Genomic DNA, 17,068 nt, shown 5'->3' with positions numbered 1-17,068 from the left:
ACTTGGTTTGAACTGCCCAATGATAGTAAGTGATTTAGTTTTTAAGATATGCTTTTGTAGTTAAAACTTATTTGTTTACTAAAGACTTAGTGTATAACTCTTACGCAAACATACTAATCTCTGTGGGTTTGCGCCCAAGATATACTACAGAATGTAAAAAAAAAAAAAAAAAATCCATGGAAGCAGTCATAAGTGGTACCAGCACCGGTTTGGGGTCTGTAATTCAGGAATAAAGTACAATGAATGGATATACATTGGAGCTTCGAGGTGGGAACCCTGGAGCTGGAGACTGAAAACCAAGATCTGACAAGGTCTAACAGGGATTTGCTAAGTAAAGGTTAAATCCACAAGAAGCACAGGGCACAGTATGGTTCAGCTAGAAAAGGGCAAATACAGATGCAAATGCCATCAGATTTTGGAAGGATTTTTTGGATGGATATAATACAAATTTGGTTTTAAAAAGTAGACCAAAGTAAACTTGTGATTATTCATTTCAGGGTTGGGTTTGGGATGCCAAAAGTACAGAAAGACACTAAGCATTCTGTTTCACTCTCTTACTGTTAGAATAAGTTTGAATTAAGACTTGGAGGGGCCATCTCGAAATTATGGTTTATGGCAAGACTAAGAGACTGATTATTAGCCTGTTTTAGAATAATCTAGTACAGGAGTAATGATGAATTCACTAGATATACATTCTTACTATATGGACTTCAGTAATCAAAAACGTTTTAAGTTCTTACACATGAGAACGGACATCTATAAACTAGAGGGGGGAAAGTAAAAACCGTATTATGTAAGCCTTAGTGACTTATTTAACCAGTGCAAACCTTTTTGAAATACAATGTACATGCTATATTTACATATATTATTATATGTATTATTATATATTTATAAAATGTAACTTAAGGAAACTGAAAAGTTACGAAGCTTCTTATAAAATTTCTAAACTGCAGTTTTTCAGTATTCATCACTTCTTCCTTCTATTTTTAATAAATATATTTAGAATAGGTAGCTATCCTCTTTGTTACTGGTTTCTCTGCTGCAAATATGGCATCTCCAGGTGGATCTGAAACAAAGAACTGATTTCTGACTTCTGTATGGAAGATCAGAGAGCCTGGGGCCCTCTCTTTAGAGAAAGTGGGTTAAACTGGTGTACAGGGGGATTTTTGCAGCATTCCTTCTGCTGCCCATTCTCTCTCCAGTGTCCAACTGTTACAGGCAGTGGAATTAGTGGCTGGGATCCAGTCTGCAAGCCAGCTCTTACCTACCTGTGATCTAAGTAGTTAGAACACAAATGGGGATCAAAGATCTGACTTTTCTGTTCCTTTTGTTTCTCAAACATTTAGACTCAACTCTCCAGAGACTGAATGGTTGAGATGTTTGCCAGATTAATGAGTAATATTTTCTAAGATCTTTAGTTTCTTTTTTAGGGAGAAGCGCTTCAGCATGATTTATTGTATGGTTTTCATGTACAGCTTTGTATATCTATTTTTCATAGACTTGTTTAATGCTCTGGTTAGTTAGAAGGAAAGCTGAAAGACAGAGGGAAGGGTACTATGCCCCTTCTAATTTTTTTGATAATGATTATAATAATCCTAGGCAGCACTTTTACATAACCTAAGATCTGATTAATACAACGTTTGAGGGAGAAGCTTTCATTTACATTAGAAACAAAGTTTTCTATCCTACAAATTATACATTCCACGTATTATTGGGTGGAAGACCGCCTCAATTTTTTTTAAATAAAACTGGAATTTCAGAGAGTTCTGTCTCCTTACCTACAATATCAGGACATTATACTGGGCACAGTAATAAAGGCTGAAGAAGATGTGATTCTTCCCCCATCTTATGGTGGCCATACATAGGCAGATCATCATGATACAGGTACCAATAGACAAGTGGTATACAACCTCAGTGTTTTCGGACATAAGACAGGGAATAAATAAGTGAGTAAACTGTGAGCCTCTCAGTGGCTGGGACACTGAGTATAGTTTGTTTTGGTGGGCATAGGTTTCCAGAATAGTACCTAGCAGAGAGTAAATGCTAAATGGCATGTGTTCAATAGTTCTAACTGGGATAACCAGAAAAAGGCTTCATGCAGAAAGTGATATCATGATAGTGATTTAAAAGCATAGATTCTTGAGCCAAGCAACCTCAGTTTGAATCCCAACTCCAGTGTTTACCGTCTGTATCATTTGGGACAAGATTCTAAGTCTCTCTGTTACTTAGTTTCCTCATTATTAAAACAAAGATTTTAATAGTACTTGCCTCGTAGTGTTGCGAGGATATACTCAATGCACTTAAAACAATACCTGATATAGCGAATGACTGATTAGTTATTAGCCAAGATGATATTTGATTTGAGCCTGGGAGGATAAATGGGAGTGGACAGGTCGGGAAGAGGAGAGAGGAGGTCCTTGGGTAGAGGAAACAACGTAAACAAGGGTGGAAAAGTGCAAGTACCTGGCATGTTGAGTATATGAAGAATTATATAGTTGAATTCACTGTGGAATACACCAACAGTTGTGTTCAGCATGATGAACATCAGTGTGATTTGCAACCTTTGAAGAAAGCAAAAGCCTTTCTACAGACTACTCAGTGGAATATTATGAGACTAAGGACAAAAGTAATTATACACAAACACTATACCCTAGCCTAGTAAATCTATTTCTCACAGGGATATGATTTAGAATTTCTAAAACTAGCTTCTGTGTATACTAGGTTTGAAGAGATAAGTAAATATATTGTAAGTAATGAGAATAAAGTTTCTTACTGTCAGAAAAGGAAGTTACAAATAGGGAAAGGGAGAAGGCTATAATCCAGAACAAATCCTGTGGTGTGGATTGGGATCAGAGGTAGCAATTTGAACTGATGGATACACACACACACACACGCACGCGCATTTAGAAATAAATATAGATGTTTGAGTATGTTTGCCATTAGTTAAATAGCTCTGTCTACTCAGACGACCTAGAAGCATTTACATGCCAATGGTAGCAGTGAGCAAACCCAGTGTCCAGATCTTGGGTTCCAAATATAATTCTCCACTGAAAAGAGCCACAGTGCTTGGAGAAGTGGTTAATCTCCACAACATAATTATTAACTACAAAAAGAAAAGAAGTAACTTTACAGTGGAAAAATCTGGCGGACACCGCTTGAACCGAGTGATGACAGTTACTGTCACCGATAAGATGTAGAGAAGTCATGTGATATGGTGATGGTCAACATCAGTGGTCTCATGCACTGAGGAGGCACAAAATCACTCTTGTCCAAAATGCATGTCTTCTATCTGATCGTGAGGAAACAGCTGACAAACCCAAACAGAAATATTCTCCAAAATAGTGACCAGTACTTAGCAAAAGTATTAAGGTCATAAAAGACAAATCAAATCCAAGGAAATGCCATGGATCAGAGGACCAAGGGGACAAGAAAACAAAATGTAGTATGGGATCCTGGGTTGGATCCTGGAATAGAATCAGGACACGAGGGGGAAATGGTGAAATTTGATTAAGACTTACAGCATTATATGAACATAGATTCCCTGGTTTTGACCATCATACTCTGGTCAAGTGAAGGGTGAGCATTAGAGAGAGTTTACATAGCTGAGTTAAGTATGTGAACTTTCTGTTCTGGTTTTACAACTTTTCTCTAAGTCTAAAACTACTCCAAAATGAGTTATTTTTTAACTGCTTAATTATAATTCCTCAATTCCTTCCCGTCTGTCTTTTTGCCACCCCCACCCCTTTTCCCTATTTGCTTTCCTTTATTTGGTCCATCTTGAGAGGATATATTCTTTTGTTTTCCTTTCTTCCTTTTCTCCTTTTCTTTCTTCCCTTCCCTTCCCGTAGTTCAGAATTTGGTAGCAAGAAAGAGAGTTTCAGAGGTTTTGTATTTCTTTATTTTATTTTTTAAGTTTATTTGTTTATTTCGAGAGAGAGAGCACAAACAGGGAGGGGCAGAGAGAGGCAGAGAATCCCAAGCAGGTTCTGCACCATCAACACAGAGCTCAACACGGGGCTCAAACTCCCAAACCGTGAGATCGTGACCTGAGCTGAAACCAGTCAGAAACTTAACCAAGCCACTGAGATGCCCTAGAGTTTCTTTAAAACCACTCTCTTTCATCTGTTCTCAGCCCCAAACCCTGGTGTTTAGTTCTATGTAGTAACTAATTCCCATTAGGAACTGAACAATGATTATAGCTTCATTCATGAACTTGACAAGTTGTGAAGACTTTTTCATTGCTAAAGTTCATTGCCTTTGTACTATAAAGTTTGGGGCAGAATTCTTACATTTCAGAGATCCACACGCACATGCCTTGTCCAAAATTGCTTTAGAACTATTTAAGAAAATATTTTCTTGATAAATACTATGAACTTTAAAATAGCTGATTATTCAGCTAAGGATAAAACAGGTTTGTGAGTGCAATAGAACTGTGATTTTCTGTTCCACGAAAGTGAGGACACAGCACATATTTGTAGCCTTCTCGTTTCTTATTTTCAACATCTAAAGTATTGCTTGCTTCTAGGAATAAAGACATAGATGAGATAGTGAACAGGAAGCTGTGATTTAAGTTTATTTTGAATGATTTAGATAGCTATTGAAATAAATATCAACCCTTTGGAAAAATATGTCAGCATATTTTGATACTTAAAGCATTAGTTTTGAAAATGCTCAGATGATAATTTTTCTCTTCTGCTTCACCTCATCTCTCTTGATGTTATATACATTGTTGGAATAAATATTCTACACTCAAATGTTAATGGTATGTTAAATAATTACTAATACAATGTAGAGCTAAAAATGATTTTCCCTACTTCTCTCAGGGAGCAAGAGTTCAGAACACAGCAAAGAATTTGGGAATCAGAGACAGAACCCCACAGTCTGCTCCAAGGTAAGTGACTCCCCAGGTCTGCTCTTTCCCAAAGGGCTTACCGCCACTTCCAAGGCAGTGTCACTTATATCTAATGCACCTGCCACAGTACATGCCTAGTGCAGTACTGAATATAATCATGGAAATTGGCCTCGTAAACACTCTGTGGCTAAATGTGACTAGTCATAAGTGGTCTCTGAATTCAATCAAATTTTAAGGGAAGCAAACTTAGAGGTAGCAGGTAGAAGTCTTGACATTATTCTGTTTTCCAAGTTCCATCATGAATTCAAAGACAAAAGTCCACACAGGTACTACTAATATTTGTAACCCAAGTGTACCGAACTACCAAAATGCCATTTTCATTTATTTTTCTCTGCCTGCACATGCTGTTCCCTCTGGCATGATTGCTTTTCCCATCTGTGTCTGTATGGAAAACTCCTACTTACCCACAAAACCCTTTGTGTCCTTTTCTCAATGCCCTTTTCTCTTTGAAGTCTTGGCTGAGTTTTCTTCCTCTTTGTGCTCCCTTAGCATCTTGTGTATTGGTCTTTTATAGCTCTTTTATAGCTCTGTGTTACAATATATTGTTCCATGTCTCCTCACCCAACCTGAATGTGGATTCTCTGGAGGCAGAGAATATGTTTTTTGGATTTTATTCCTGGCTGATCATAGTGCTGTACAGTAGACACTGAATATCTGAACTGATTTCAAGAACGTGCGAATGAACAAATGAATGAATGAGCTTTTTGTTTGTGATCATATCAAATATTCACAGTTCACATATCATAACAAGAAAAGACTCTAGGGGCACCTGGGTGGCTCAGTTGGTTGAGCGTCTGACTTCAGCTCAGGTCATGATCTCATAGTTCATGGGTTCAAGCCCCACATTGAGCTCACTGCTCTCAGTGCAGAGCCCTCTTCCGATCCTCCCTCCTTCTCTCTCTCTGCCCCTTTCCTGCTCATGTTCTCTCTCTCTGTCAAAAATTTAAATTTTTTTAACTTAAAAAAAGAAAGGACTCTAATTCACCTTTAGAATAAATGAACATGGAGACAGCCATCAAAGAAATGTTAATTTCATTTCCCTGGTGACAATAAGGTAAGCAGCCATCTATCTTGAAGTGGGGAAAAATTAAATAATCTCTTTTACATTTGATTGTTTTTATACGTTGGCATTTTAACAAAAAGGAGACTCCTCCAGGCACTGTCACAGACAAGACACTTTCGTTTTCTATTTACAAAGCAGTTACCAGAGTGAGAATCATGACAGCAGCATTTATGAAGTTATATTTCATCCTAAAAAACTCTGTGGGCAGTAGAAGTACTTTCACAAGGGAAAACATATTTTCCCCCTGAAAATGGATGGAGCACTCATGTTCTAATTGTGTTTATTTTTAGTGCTGGCTCCTAACTTATTTAATCCTCAAGTCTTGTTAATGTTATCTTTCATAGTTGATTAAGTTAGAAAGACTCTGTTCCTAAGGAGTCATTTCACATAGGCATTCTCTCTCTGGCACCTTGAGCCGATGTGGTATATTGTGATAACGGACCCAGTGAAGTGTTAAAATTCCAATAAGAAAACAAGATAATGGTTTAGCAAGGTCTTCATAGCTAGAGCTTATAAACACTAATAAACAGAAGGGTTAAGATAAGACTTCAGCATCCTGATCAATAAACCAATACGCAAGCGGAATACAAGAAAAGAAACTGATGAACTCACTTTTTTCTTTATTGTGCTGTGTTTTAAAACTCTTGAACTGAAACACAATAAAATGTGCCAGCTGTAAAGTTGACATTTGTATAAGAGAATAATAATCCCCAAAGAGAAATCTAAAGTAATTTTTAATTTAATCCTATTTATTCTTTCACTCACTCTACAAATATTTATTGAGGACTTAAGAAATGCAAAGCATCCTGCTCTGCTTCATGGAGGGTAGAAACGTGAGATGAAAATAGAACCATCCCTCAAGGATCTTTCAGTTAAAGAGATGAGATGAGAAAACATAACTGGAAGGAAAGGTAGAAAATAAGAAGCACTGTGTGAGGGGTGGGATCCCACCCAGCTGGGAACCAGGGTTCCTGTCCCAGAGACAACAAATTTAAGAACAATTTGCTAGAAGAAGAATATTCTAGGATGACACCAAATCTTTGGGTTGGACAACAATGGGCAAATGGTTCCAGTCACTGAGAAAAATAAGCACGTGTAGGGAAAGGAGGGTGAGCTCATGTTGGTGACATTGGGACTAAGGATCAATGGGACACCCAAATGGAGATGGCTTTGTGGGCAATACAGTGTTCTTCCTCCTAACTTTCATACATTGGATCTTCAGATTAATCAACTTATCTTCATCATGAACCAAATATTACCTTTCAGATATAAAGGTACACTGGTCTTATTTTCTATTAGATCACAAAACCTGGGAACTATTGTGCTACGATAGCTTGATTTATTTTATTTGTTTAATTGTGAAGCAGCATACTGAAGTGGTTACACGTGAAAAACATGATTTTGAGTCCCAGCTCCTGCTTGATGACCTTATTTAGTCAGATTACTTATTTTCTCTGAGACAGTTTTCTCATCTTTAAGATAGGGAGAATTGCCTTGGGACAGATTATTATTGACACTGTAGCCTTGAAAATGTCTCTTTTGCCATGTAGAAGGATGAAGGGCATGATCTGTAGGTTGAAGTTTCAAAGTTCTACTCTCAGCAGATTTGGATTTGGGCTGGAAATACCAGCTCCAAGATGGCTGCCTGAGCCCAGACAGGAAAAGAAGAAAGTGGAGCCAGGAACAAACCTTTTCATGCAGGGGCACTGGTGTGCACGGGTGGAATGAAACTATGACAAGGGCCCCAAGGTGTTGGGCAAACCAAGGCCTTCTGTTACCTAACAATTTAGCTGACAAAAAAACAAATGCCTCAGTGCAAGGTAAAAGCCCAACTCTTAACTCTTACATTTTACTTCCCAGCTCTATCTGCCTGTTCTAAATTCCCAAAGCCCCACTATTTCCATTACAAATGTGTCTGAACTCAAATAACCCTGAGTCACTTCCAAGAAGCCTCACAGAAGCTGAATCTGCCCAGTTCTGCAGTATCCAGAGCTATTATTTCATTAGGTGATCACACGGAGTAGCCTTTTGCCAATTTGCAAGGCAGACGTTTCAAAGACTTGCCTACACAGTGGCATTAGTTCCATTATGTGGAAACGTGCAGTGCAAGGTAATGGAATGTGATGGCTCAGCCCAGATCTCACGGGGCAGGACATTTGCTACCCAGCTTACTGTTTGTGTTCTACCTGAGTAAGGCCACTGCCTTTCCCTTCATTAGGCAGTGCTGTAAGGAAAATGAAAGGATCGAAATTAAAGAGGAAAAGAACTTTCCGATCATTCCATTATTCCGGCACTGGGAATGCATTTTGAAGCAAAACTGTAGTTTTTTACTGCCAAGGCAGCTTTGAACTATATCAGCTCAATTTAATGTATTCTTTTCTCTGGGAAAGATGAAATAAGCTTTTCTGATGTGAGATGTCCTTATTTCAGTATTCATTTTCTTTCATGGAGATTACATGCAAAGCATTAAGCACCTTTCAGACTTGAATAATCCCAAAGGCAGTAACTTTTTCCTGTGTGTTTCCAGACTGGGAAAGTTTATGTTGTTAACTAGGTTTCTAACTCAATATTCAAACTTTGTCATTCTTTTCCCCTTTGATTTAGAATTAGCATGGGATTAAATGTTGAAGGAGAAGGAAACATAATTTGCTAAGTTTGTCAACAACTCCTGTAAACTGTGTTCAATTTAATTTGTAAAACAAGGGAATCACCATGCTACCCCTATCCCTGAGTTTGGAGTACTTTTGAAAAGGAGCAAAGTTGAAACCTGTACTTAATGTTATTATTTTAGGGGTTTTTTTTAATTTTTTTAATGTCTATCTTTGAGACAGAGAGAGAGACCGCGCACAAGCCAGGGGAGGAGCAGAGAGAGAGAGAGAGAGAGAGAGAGAGAGACAGAATCCAAAGTAGGCTCCAGGCTCTGAGCTGTCAGCACAGAGCCCAATGCAGGGCTCGAACTCACAAACTGAGAGATTATGACCTGAGCCGAAGTTGGACACTTAACCGACTGAGCCACCCAGGCGCCCCTGTACTTAATATTTTTAGATCACGGATGCGGCTCTCAAGTAGGGCCAGCATGGCCATGGAGCTATTAGGACTGTGAGTATATGTAGTCTAACATCTAGCCACCTCAGTCAGCTGATCTTCTCTCAGACTGTGCTTTTAATAATGGGTGTGTGCTGTCTGGTCACTGTGGCTGTCTTGCAGCTATTTTATTTAAATATTTAGAGAGAGAGAGAGAGAAGGAGATAGGCAGAGAGAGAGGAAGAGAGAGAAGTCCAAGCAGGCTCTGTGAGGTCAGTGCAGATCCCGGCATGGGGCCGGAACCCACCAACTGTGAGATCATGACCTGAGCCGAAACCAAGAGTCAGGGACTGAACCGACTGAGCCCCCCAGGTGTCCCTGTCTTGGCAGATATTATGTTCCCCTTAATTTGGTTCTGGAGTTAGGATGTTCTGGAGAATGTGGAGCTCTGGAGCTTGTACAATCCTAATTCAGTGCCCCGAGCTTTGCCTCAAGACACCCAGACCTGGGATGTCAAGAGGGAGCCCTTCTTGGCATCTCCACTAGTTCAAGTAGATTCCTTGAGCCACTTGAATCTCCACTTGATTCTGCTGGCAGATGAATGGGACAGTGGGCAGAGATGGGCAGATATTCCCAAGGAAACACCGGATAATTGTGCCTTTGAGATTCAGGCCTCAGGACTCTGCCACATCAGCCTATTCGTAACTGACTGCACCCAAGACACGGTACAGAATGAAACAAATTTCGAAAACTAGTCAGGAAACCAGTAGACCCCTATGAGAAGGTACTGTTTTGCTACAAATTAGTCATGATAGACAAGATGGTAATTTTCACTATAGTATCATCTCCTAGAACTCAGAGAATCAGTTTTGCTGCCAGCAAGGTGAACAGTCAGGGCAGGCAGCACTGGAGTAGAAGCAGCTTGTGTGGGAAAGATGACATTGCGTAATCAGTAGTCGTCTCCACTTACACAGAGACATTGGTGTTTTCTGAAAACTAGAACTGAAGTTTTGGAGTTTGCTAATTCATAAGTAATTTTTAGTAAAATAGGCAATATGATCATGGCTCCTGAACCAGGAACTTATTGTCAATATATTTTTTGTACCAGTAGAAACATCTCAGGTAATGGCAATACGCCAGGCTGCTGTCACACTCTTCCCTGCCTTTCCTAGGCTGTACAAGCTGTGCGAGCCGCCTCCCCCTGTTGGAGAAGAATGAGGAGAATCCCCAAGGAACCAGGCAAGCAGAAGCTTCTGAACACTAGACAAAAGACATGCTGGCTAAACATTCTTCATTCAAGATAAATAAATGAAATTTTTTTCTCTAGCTCCTTCCCCATGGAGTAAATAACCAATGTTCTTCTTGCACGTGGACACTTGTGCCGGAAATGGATGAGAGATCACTCAGACCATCTGTAGCTTCACAAACTAATCTGTCTATGTATTGACACTAACTATTCATTTTTAGGGTAAATTTTGTCCTTGGAATTTATGAAAAAAAAAAACAGGTAAACAATGAACCATTGTGCCTCCTCTCCCATTAGTTAGAATTATTTCATTGTGTTTGTTTTCATCTTCTCTGAATGGAACCATGTGATAATGGAGATTTCCACTTGAAGAAGTCTTTCACTGAAGAAAGATGGACACACTTTTCAAATCATCATACAGAAATGTTACAGACCACATAGACTGGGTGTTATTGTAGGCATTCGGTCCCCTACCTGCATCAGAGAGAGTATGATTTGTGAATGGTGAAGAGCATGCTTGACTCTTTTTCCTACGGGTTTATTTCTCAGTAACAGAGAAGAGAGCTGAATGAGGCTTCTACCAAGACTTTCTTCCCACTGCTTGTGGTGGGAAGCACTGCTTTGTGCTCGTGGACAGTTCCAGCAAGTGGGTGCTGTCATTGGTCTCTGAAATCGCATGGCTTCCTAGGGCCACGTGTACTGGTGCTGTGCCACAGGTGGCCAGGGGGTGGAGAGGGGTGGAGAGGGGTGGAGATCAGGGAGGTACGGGAGGGGAGAGTGGGGTAAAGGAGGAAATTTAAGTCCATTTAAAAAGTCAAATTTTAACTTAGAAAGATACCTAAAATTCTTACTTTTATTAAGACTTCCGTATGAGATGTGAGACTCTGAAGAGAATACACCGTGCTGAGTATTTTTCCATCAAGGTATGTGTACAACAGTGAAAATAAAGCATTATTTGTTGAACTGTACAAGGACTATTAGAGACCTTGATAATGTATGGAAGCACAAGGTGTATTCTATTTTCATTCTAAAATACACGTCATTTTTATCATTTCTATGTTGATAAAATAATATTGTTTTTTAGTGTAATGAATACAGTAATACTGATTTTGAATCTATAATTCTCAAAACAGTTAAAATGCCCTTCCTGTGATTGTGACGAGTATATGGATTTGGACTAATTTAGTATGTGAAATGCTTTTCATAACTAAGGTATATACAGATGATTATTACATTTTAATTTATGAAATTTGATAATGATTTTCAGATGATCATTAAAAATCTTCACTGCCATCAGTTGTGTATTGAATAACAAAAATACTGTGTTATACATATACCAGTTATTCATACACTGGTCAAGCTGATAAAAATTGTTCTTTGGCACAGAAGCACTTAAGATTTTTACAATAAGTCCTTATATATAATAAGAGATAAACTCAAAGTTTTCAAAGGAAACGTTGAACACTTTGAATTTAATGAAGATATTACCTTAACACAAATACCTATATTAAGTATATCTTAACTTTCAGGGATTTAACATTCTTGATATTATTATCAACTTATCCTGAAGGTCCATGACATTAGTATTTTGCGATTTTCCTGTACTGAAAAATTGATTACTTTCACTGTGGCTAATGAGTGAGCAAAACTGATCAACTATCAAGTATTTTTCATATTGTCTTTACTGTTTTCTAGTCACCATCCTAGAAGCCTTATTTCTCGTTAGAAGGATGAAGGGGTCACTTCAACACTTCAGTCATACTTTGCTATGTTTCATGGAGGAAATTATCTGCAATTATAGTATGTATAAAATAGCATATTTTTAAGGGTCTATTCTCTATATAGTAGGATGTGCTTAATATTTTAAGGGTTAAATGTAGTGTAAGTGTACCAACCCTCAGAGTGCTTGGTACTTCTTGAATGCTCCAAAGTTAGTAATGATTTCTATTCTCATCAGTCCCTGTCATTTTTTAATTACAATAAAAATTGTAGCTAACATTTAAGTAGTTACTATGTGCCAAGCGGTACCTCCAAGTGCTTTATCCCTATTTGTTGTTATTGTTTCACTAATCCTCACAAAGACTGGGATGGTGTCTTTTCATCATCCCCATTTCACAGTTGAGGAACTGAAGCAAAGAAGGGCCCAGTGACTCGTCCAAGACCACAGGACTGACAAGTGACAAAAGTAGGATTTAAATCCAGGAAGTCTGCCTTCTTAATGCATCACCCTGCTTCTCCATATTCACGTAAGAACTGTTGTAATATTACCCATTATTTGTTAGTAAAGTTGTGACATGTGTTGCCATTAAGTTACACATTTTACATTGAGTAAAAAATGGATGGAAACATATAAAATGTCTTTAATATGTGAAAATCATAAGATTTCCTAGGCATTTTACCGTTCTGGATACACATCTTGAGGCAACGCAGTGCTGTTGCAATCTGAAAAAATAGATTCCTCATAATTGAAGGTAACAATTTTAGGTATGTTTTGAAATTCTGGAAAAGTATACCATATAAAATTTGACTACGATTCCAAAACAGTGGTAGCAGTAAAAAAAAAGAAAATGTCCAATGAATGAATGAATAAAGATGATTTTTCAATATCATAACGTGCCTCCACATGACACTGGACACTTAACTGGCCATGAGTTTTTAGAATGAATTTACCTAAATGCTCACATACTCCTCTGCAACTCCTTGAAATGTTGCTAAAGCCCTACCAACAGTTCTTCCAAGTTCTGAGTTTGGACATTTGCTTCTCTTCACCTAAAGGGGAAGGTCATGCATAGAAATTTTGGTTCTTAACGTGGGATCTAAGTCAAAAATAATTGCTAACTAGTAATCCATAGTCAATACATCTTAAATATTCCATTATATCTTATAAAGTTATCTAATATAAAATATAACGAAACTGAATATAATGTTAACAGAATGTTAACAGAATGAGCAATTTGAGGAGACTAGAATTTTCCATCTATTTCCGTTATTGTTTAACAAGAAACAAAGAAACAAAGAAGAATTCCTGTACTAGCTTTACTTCTATTGGATATATAAAGTTGAATTTAGGAGGTAAGCTTTATTTTATGAACTAATATTCTAATCGTAGAAGTCTCACACTATGTTCTGTCTTTCTGTTTTTTTTTAAGGTTTATTTATTTGTTTTGAGAGAAAGTGAAAGAGAGAGCAATCAGGAGAGGGGCAGAGATAGAGGGAGAGAGAATCCCAAGCAGTCTCTGTACTGGGCAGAGGCTGACGCGGGGCTCGATCCCAAACCATGAGATCATGATCTGAGCCGAAGTCAAATGCTTGACTGACTGAGCCACCCAGGCGCCCCTATTTTCTGTCTCTTTAAATCATATTCTTCCAGTGACCTAGCTTCCCTATGCATTCAGTGGTCACTCTTCTTGTAGTAACAATGTTTAATTTAAAATTAGGCTAATATCTTATGACACTATAATATATATGAGATTACAATGATACTGATTCTGACTCTATTGATTTAAATTTTATGATAGTTAACTAAGTTCAGAATGAAATGAAATTAATGTTGGTACTAACTATAAAAACCAAGAAAATAAATAGTTAAAAACAAAATCCTGAGGGACATATTAACTAATTTTAAAAAATAAAATAAACTATTTGGGGCACCTGGCTGGCTCAGTCAGTGGAACATGTGACTCTTGATCTCAGGGTTGTGAGTTCAAGACCCACGTTGGGTGTAGAGATTACTTAAAAAATAAAATCTGTAAAAAAAAACAAACCCAAAAACAAAGAAAAGAAACTATTTTCAACCCTCTGAACACATACATTTTATAGAAAAAATAATATTTAGTGACATGGAAGCTTTTAGTTGAGAGTTAGTTACTCTATATATTTGACAATAATGCATTTGTATGTAAAGTACTAAAGTATTCCTTCATTAGTTCATATAGATCTTTTCCCATGTAGCATGAGTTAAGACAGATTACAGGGCGCATTTTTACTCACTTGTATTAAAAAAAAAATAATACTGAAGTTTAAAATAGATATCAATACTTTAAGTCATTTTACTTTACATTTTACTTTAAAGGACATATTTAGATTTTTTTCACTAGTGGTATTTACTAATATTGAAACTAATGTTTGGTATGTGACTAAATTGCTTCTGAATTTTTGGAAACTGTGTTTGATTCTTAAAGACTTATTTTTAAGTGGATTAACATAGTAAATTATACTTCCCCAAAGCCAGTGGTAGTTATTCATTAACGTGTTTGTATATACTTGTGTTTGTGCTGAATTTGCTGAATGAATAGTCAGTTGTTCTGCTTAAGTATAAAGGCAAAAGCTTTTGAAATAGTTTTGAATAATCTAAACTCCAGTTAATAAAAATATTCAGTACTCTATCAGAGTTTTGAGGTTTTAATGATAAGCCTCAGAAAAATTTCACCCTACATGAGACAAAAGAGGTGGGGAAAAGTCATGAGAGGAATCTGGGCCAAAAATGGGCCCAGGCTAATTCCTTTAACATATAGTGGTCACAGTCTTCCTAGGTGCTGCAATTCTGTAATTGTCATTATAGTTAGTCTTTGCTTTAAAATTTTTTTTTTCTACTTCGAGCCTTTGCCTTTAACAATGATCTCAGCATTCATATGGCCACATTGCATGCATGGAAGACTGTACAAGTATGGCCTGTGCATGCCCTAGCTGTTGTCCCATAGACACTTGGCCTACTTCACTCAGGATAGCCTGCTTCTCTCACTGAGAAGAGACATCTGAAGTCTACGAAGATAGATGTAGAGATACCTGTATCTCTGTATACATTTTTATATACATATATACTTGCTTTTTGTTTTTATGATAATACATTATAGACGTGACTTAGATTCTCATGTCTTGTTTTGGATGAAGATATGAAATACGGGGTTGTTCAATATATTGAATATTTGTTCTATAGGCATCAGGTTTGTCGAAATACACAGGAAACATGCCTGGTAGGCCATCTTTTGACCACTGACAGTAGTTTTCTACTCGATCTGGAGTCAATTTACCTGACTTTGCCATCCAGAAGAAGTAGCTGGTTAAGAATAAAATTATTGAATTTTCAAATGGTATTTCTACCAGAAATAGAAAGCTTTGGATACTTTCGAGTGCAGATAACAAAATAAATGTCATCCGTGTACTCATTCCACAAATATGTTTGAGAATTCACTTTGTATAAGGCACAGCCAGTGGGCCTTTTTTTGTGTGTGGGATGTGTTTGGTTTGAAAACTTTCACATTATCTCTTTTGTGTTAATGGACACTTGTGTCTTTTACGTGAGATGACATTATTTGTAATTCAAACCTATTCTAATACCTTATAGGTATAGGTATATATACTGTAAGAATTCAAGAGTACTAAGTTGGTAAAATGCTTTAGAAAATATACATTTAAATTTGAATATCTAATGCCACAAGCAAATTTATTAGAGTTTCAGATGAATATGTATTTTTGTAACTGCCAAGTAAATGAGTAGATCATAGCTTTTGCTTAAAAAATATTTTTATAAGTATTCAGTTGATAGTTGCTTTATGTATTTGAATATAATTTACATTTCATTATTTTAAATAGTGAAGTATTTTACTATTTTAAATAGTAAAATATCAAATTTGTTCTATAAACAGTAATTCTTTTGAATATATTCATATTTAACATTGTATAACCTCCAAAATGCAATGATATATTTCACCTGAGTGTATTATTGTAAGAGTCAATTTTTCCTTTGTAAAAGATACATGTAACATAGTTTCAATCATTCAATATTTTGTGAATGGTTAAAATGACCAGTGTCTTATGTATTTCATATCATTTAATTTTGTGTGGAAGACTAGAATAGTAGCATTGTGTTATTAGTGTCAATAATAAAGTAAAATGTAGTATGACCATTTTAGCTACTTTCCGTTTAAATTTAGTAAACCAATTATGTTTTCACCTGTTTGGGAGACAAAAATCCATGGAAACACAGATTTTTACCCCTTAAGAGCTCACAAGCTCCATAGGAGAAACTTGATACACATATGAAACAAATCTACAAATATGAGCCAACGTAAGTTATAGAGGCAGTAATTTACCAGAAGAGGACAGGAAAAGAAGTTTAACATGGGCCACAGCATAGGAGGGCTTCATGGAGATACAAGACTTGTACTATTTCTAGAATTAAGTAGCCAATCTTCCAAGATTTATTCAGTACATACTATGTACAAGCCCTTGTCCTAGTTGCTGAGGGTGTTACAAATGCATATAATTCCCAAATTCTACAGTTAAAAGAATTTGGTATATCTATTTTATAACAATGATAGAGAATTACAGGGGCACCTGGCTGGCTTAGTCAGTAGAACATGGAACTCTTAATCTCAGGGTTGGGAGTTTGGGCCCCACGGTGAGTGTGGAACCTACATAAAATATGTGTGTGTGTGTGTGTGTGTGTGTGTGTGTGTGTGTGTGTGTGTGTATGGAATCCCAGTGAGGAATTTGAAAAATATGTATGTTGTTGACTGCATAGGTAACCTCAGAAAAGTCAAAAGAAATAATCATTGAAGGAAACAAAAGTCAATAACTAGATTTTCCTTTTTTGGAGATCGCTGGTGTTCCCCAAGTTTGCAAAACTTAACACAGTCATAAGAAAATGGAACCAGCAAGCACAGCCTATTTGTTTTAGAACAGCATTTCAGATATTGGTGTTCTAGAGATGCTATTAAGTGAGACATACACAAAGTATTTTGTGGTCAAAATAAGGTTAAGAAACACAGAATTAAACAGGCGTTTTCATCATAGGATTTCTCTGACCTTTTAATGTACCTTT

The 17,068-nt window shown here is 37.0% G+C and overlaps 1 protein-coding gene across 2 annotated transcripts in view; it reads left to right on the top strand.

The window, feature by feature from the left end:
- PREX2 (phosphatidylinositol-3,4,5-trisphosphate dependent Rac exchange factor 2) overlaps window positions 1–15,949 on the top strand; it is a 292,500-nt gene extending 276,551 nt beyond the window's left edge. For both annotated transcript variants that reach the window (XM_049633306.1, XM_049633307.1), the window contains 2 exons: window positions 4,824–4,891; window positions 10,172–15,949. In XM_049633306.1, the coding sequence (XP_049489263.1) occupies window positions 4,824–4,891; window positions 10,172–10,217 (114 nt within the window). In that variant the 3' untranslated portion in view covers window positions 10,218–15,949. The remainder of the gene's footprint in view (window positions 1–4,823; window positions 4,892–10,171) is intronic.
- The last annotated feature ends 1,119 nt before the right edge of the window (window positions 15,950–17,068 follow it).

The sequence above is a fragment of the Panthera uncia genome, chromosome F2 (assembly GCF_023721935.1).
Source record: "Panthera uncia isolate 11264 chromosome F2, Puncia_PCG_1.0, whole genome shotgun sequence".
NCBI lineage: Eukaryota > Metazoa > Chordata > Mammalia > Carnivora > Felidae > Panthera > Panthera uncia.
Note: the sequence above shows the minus strand (reverse complement) of the source record. Positions and strands in the feature narration are given on the sequence as shown.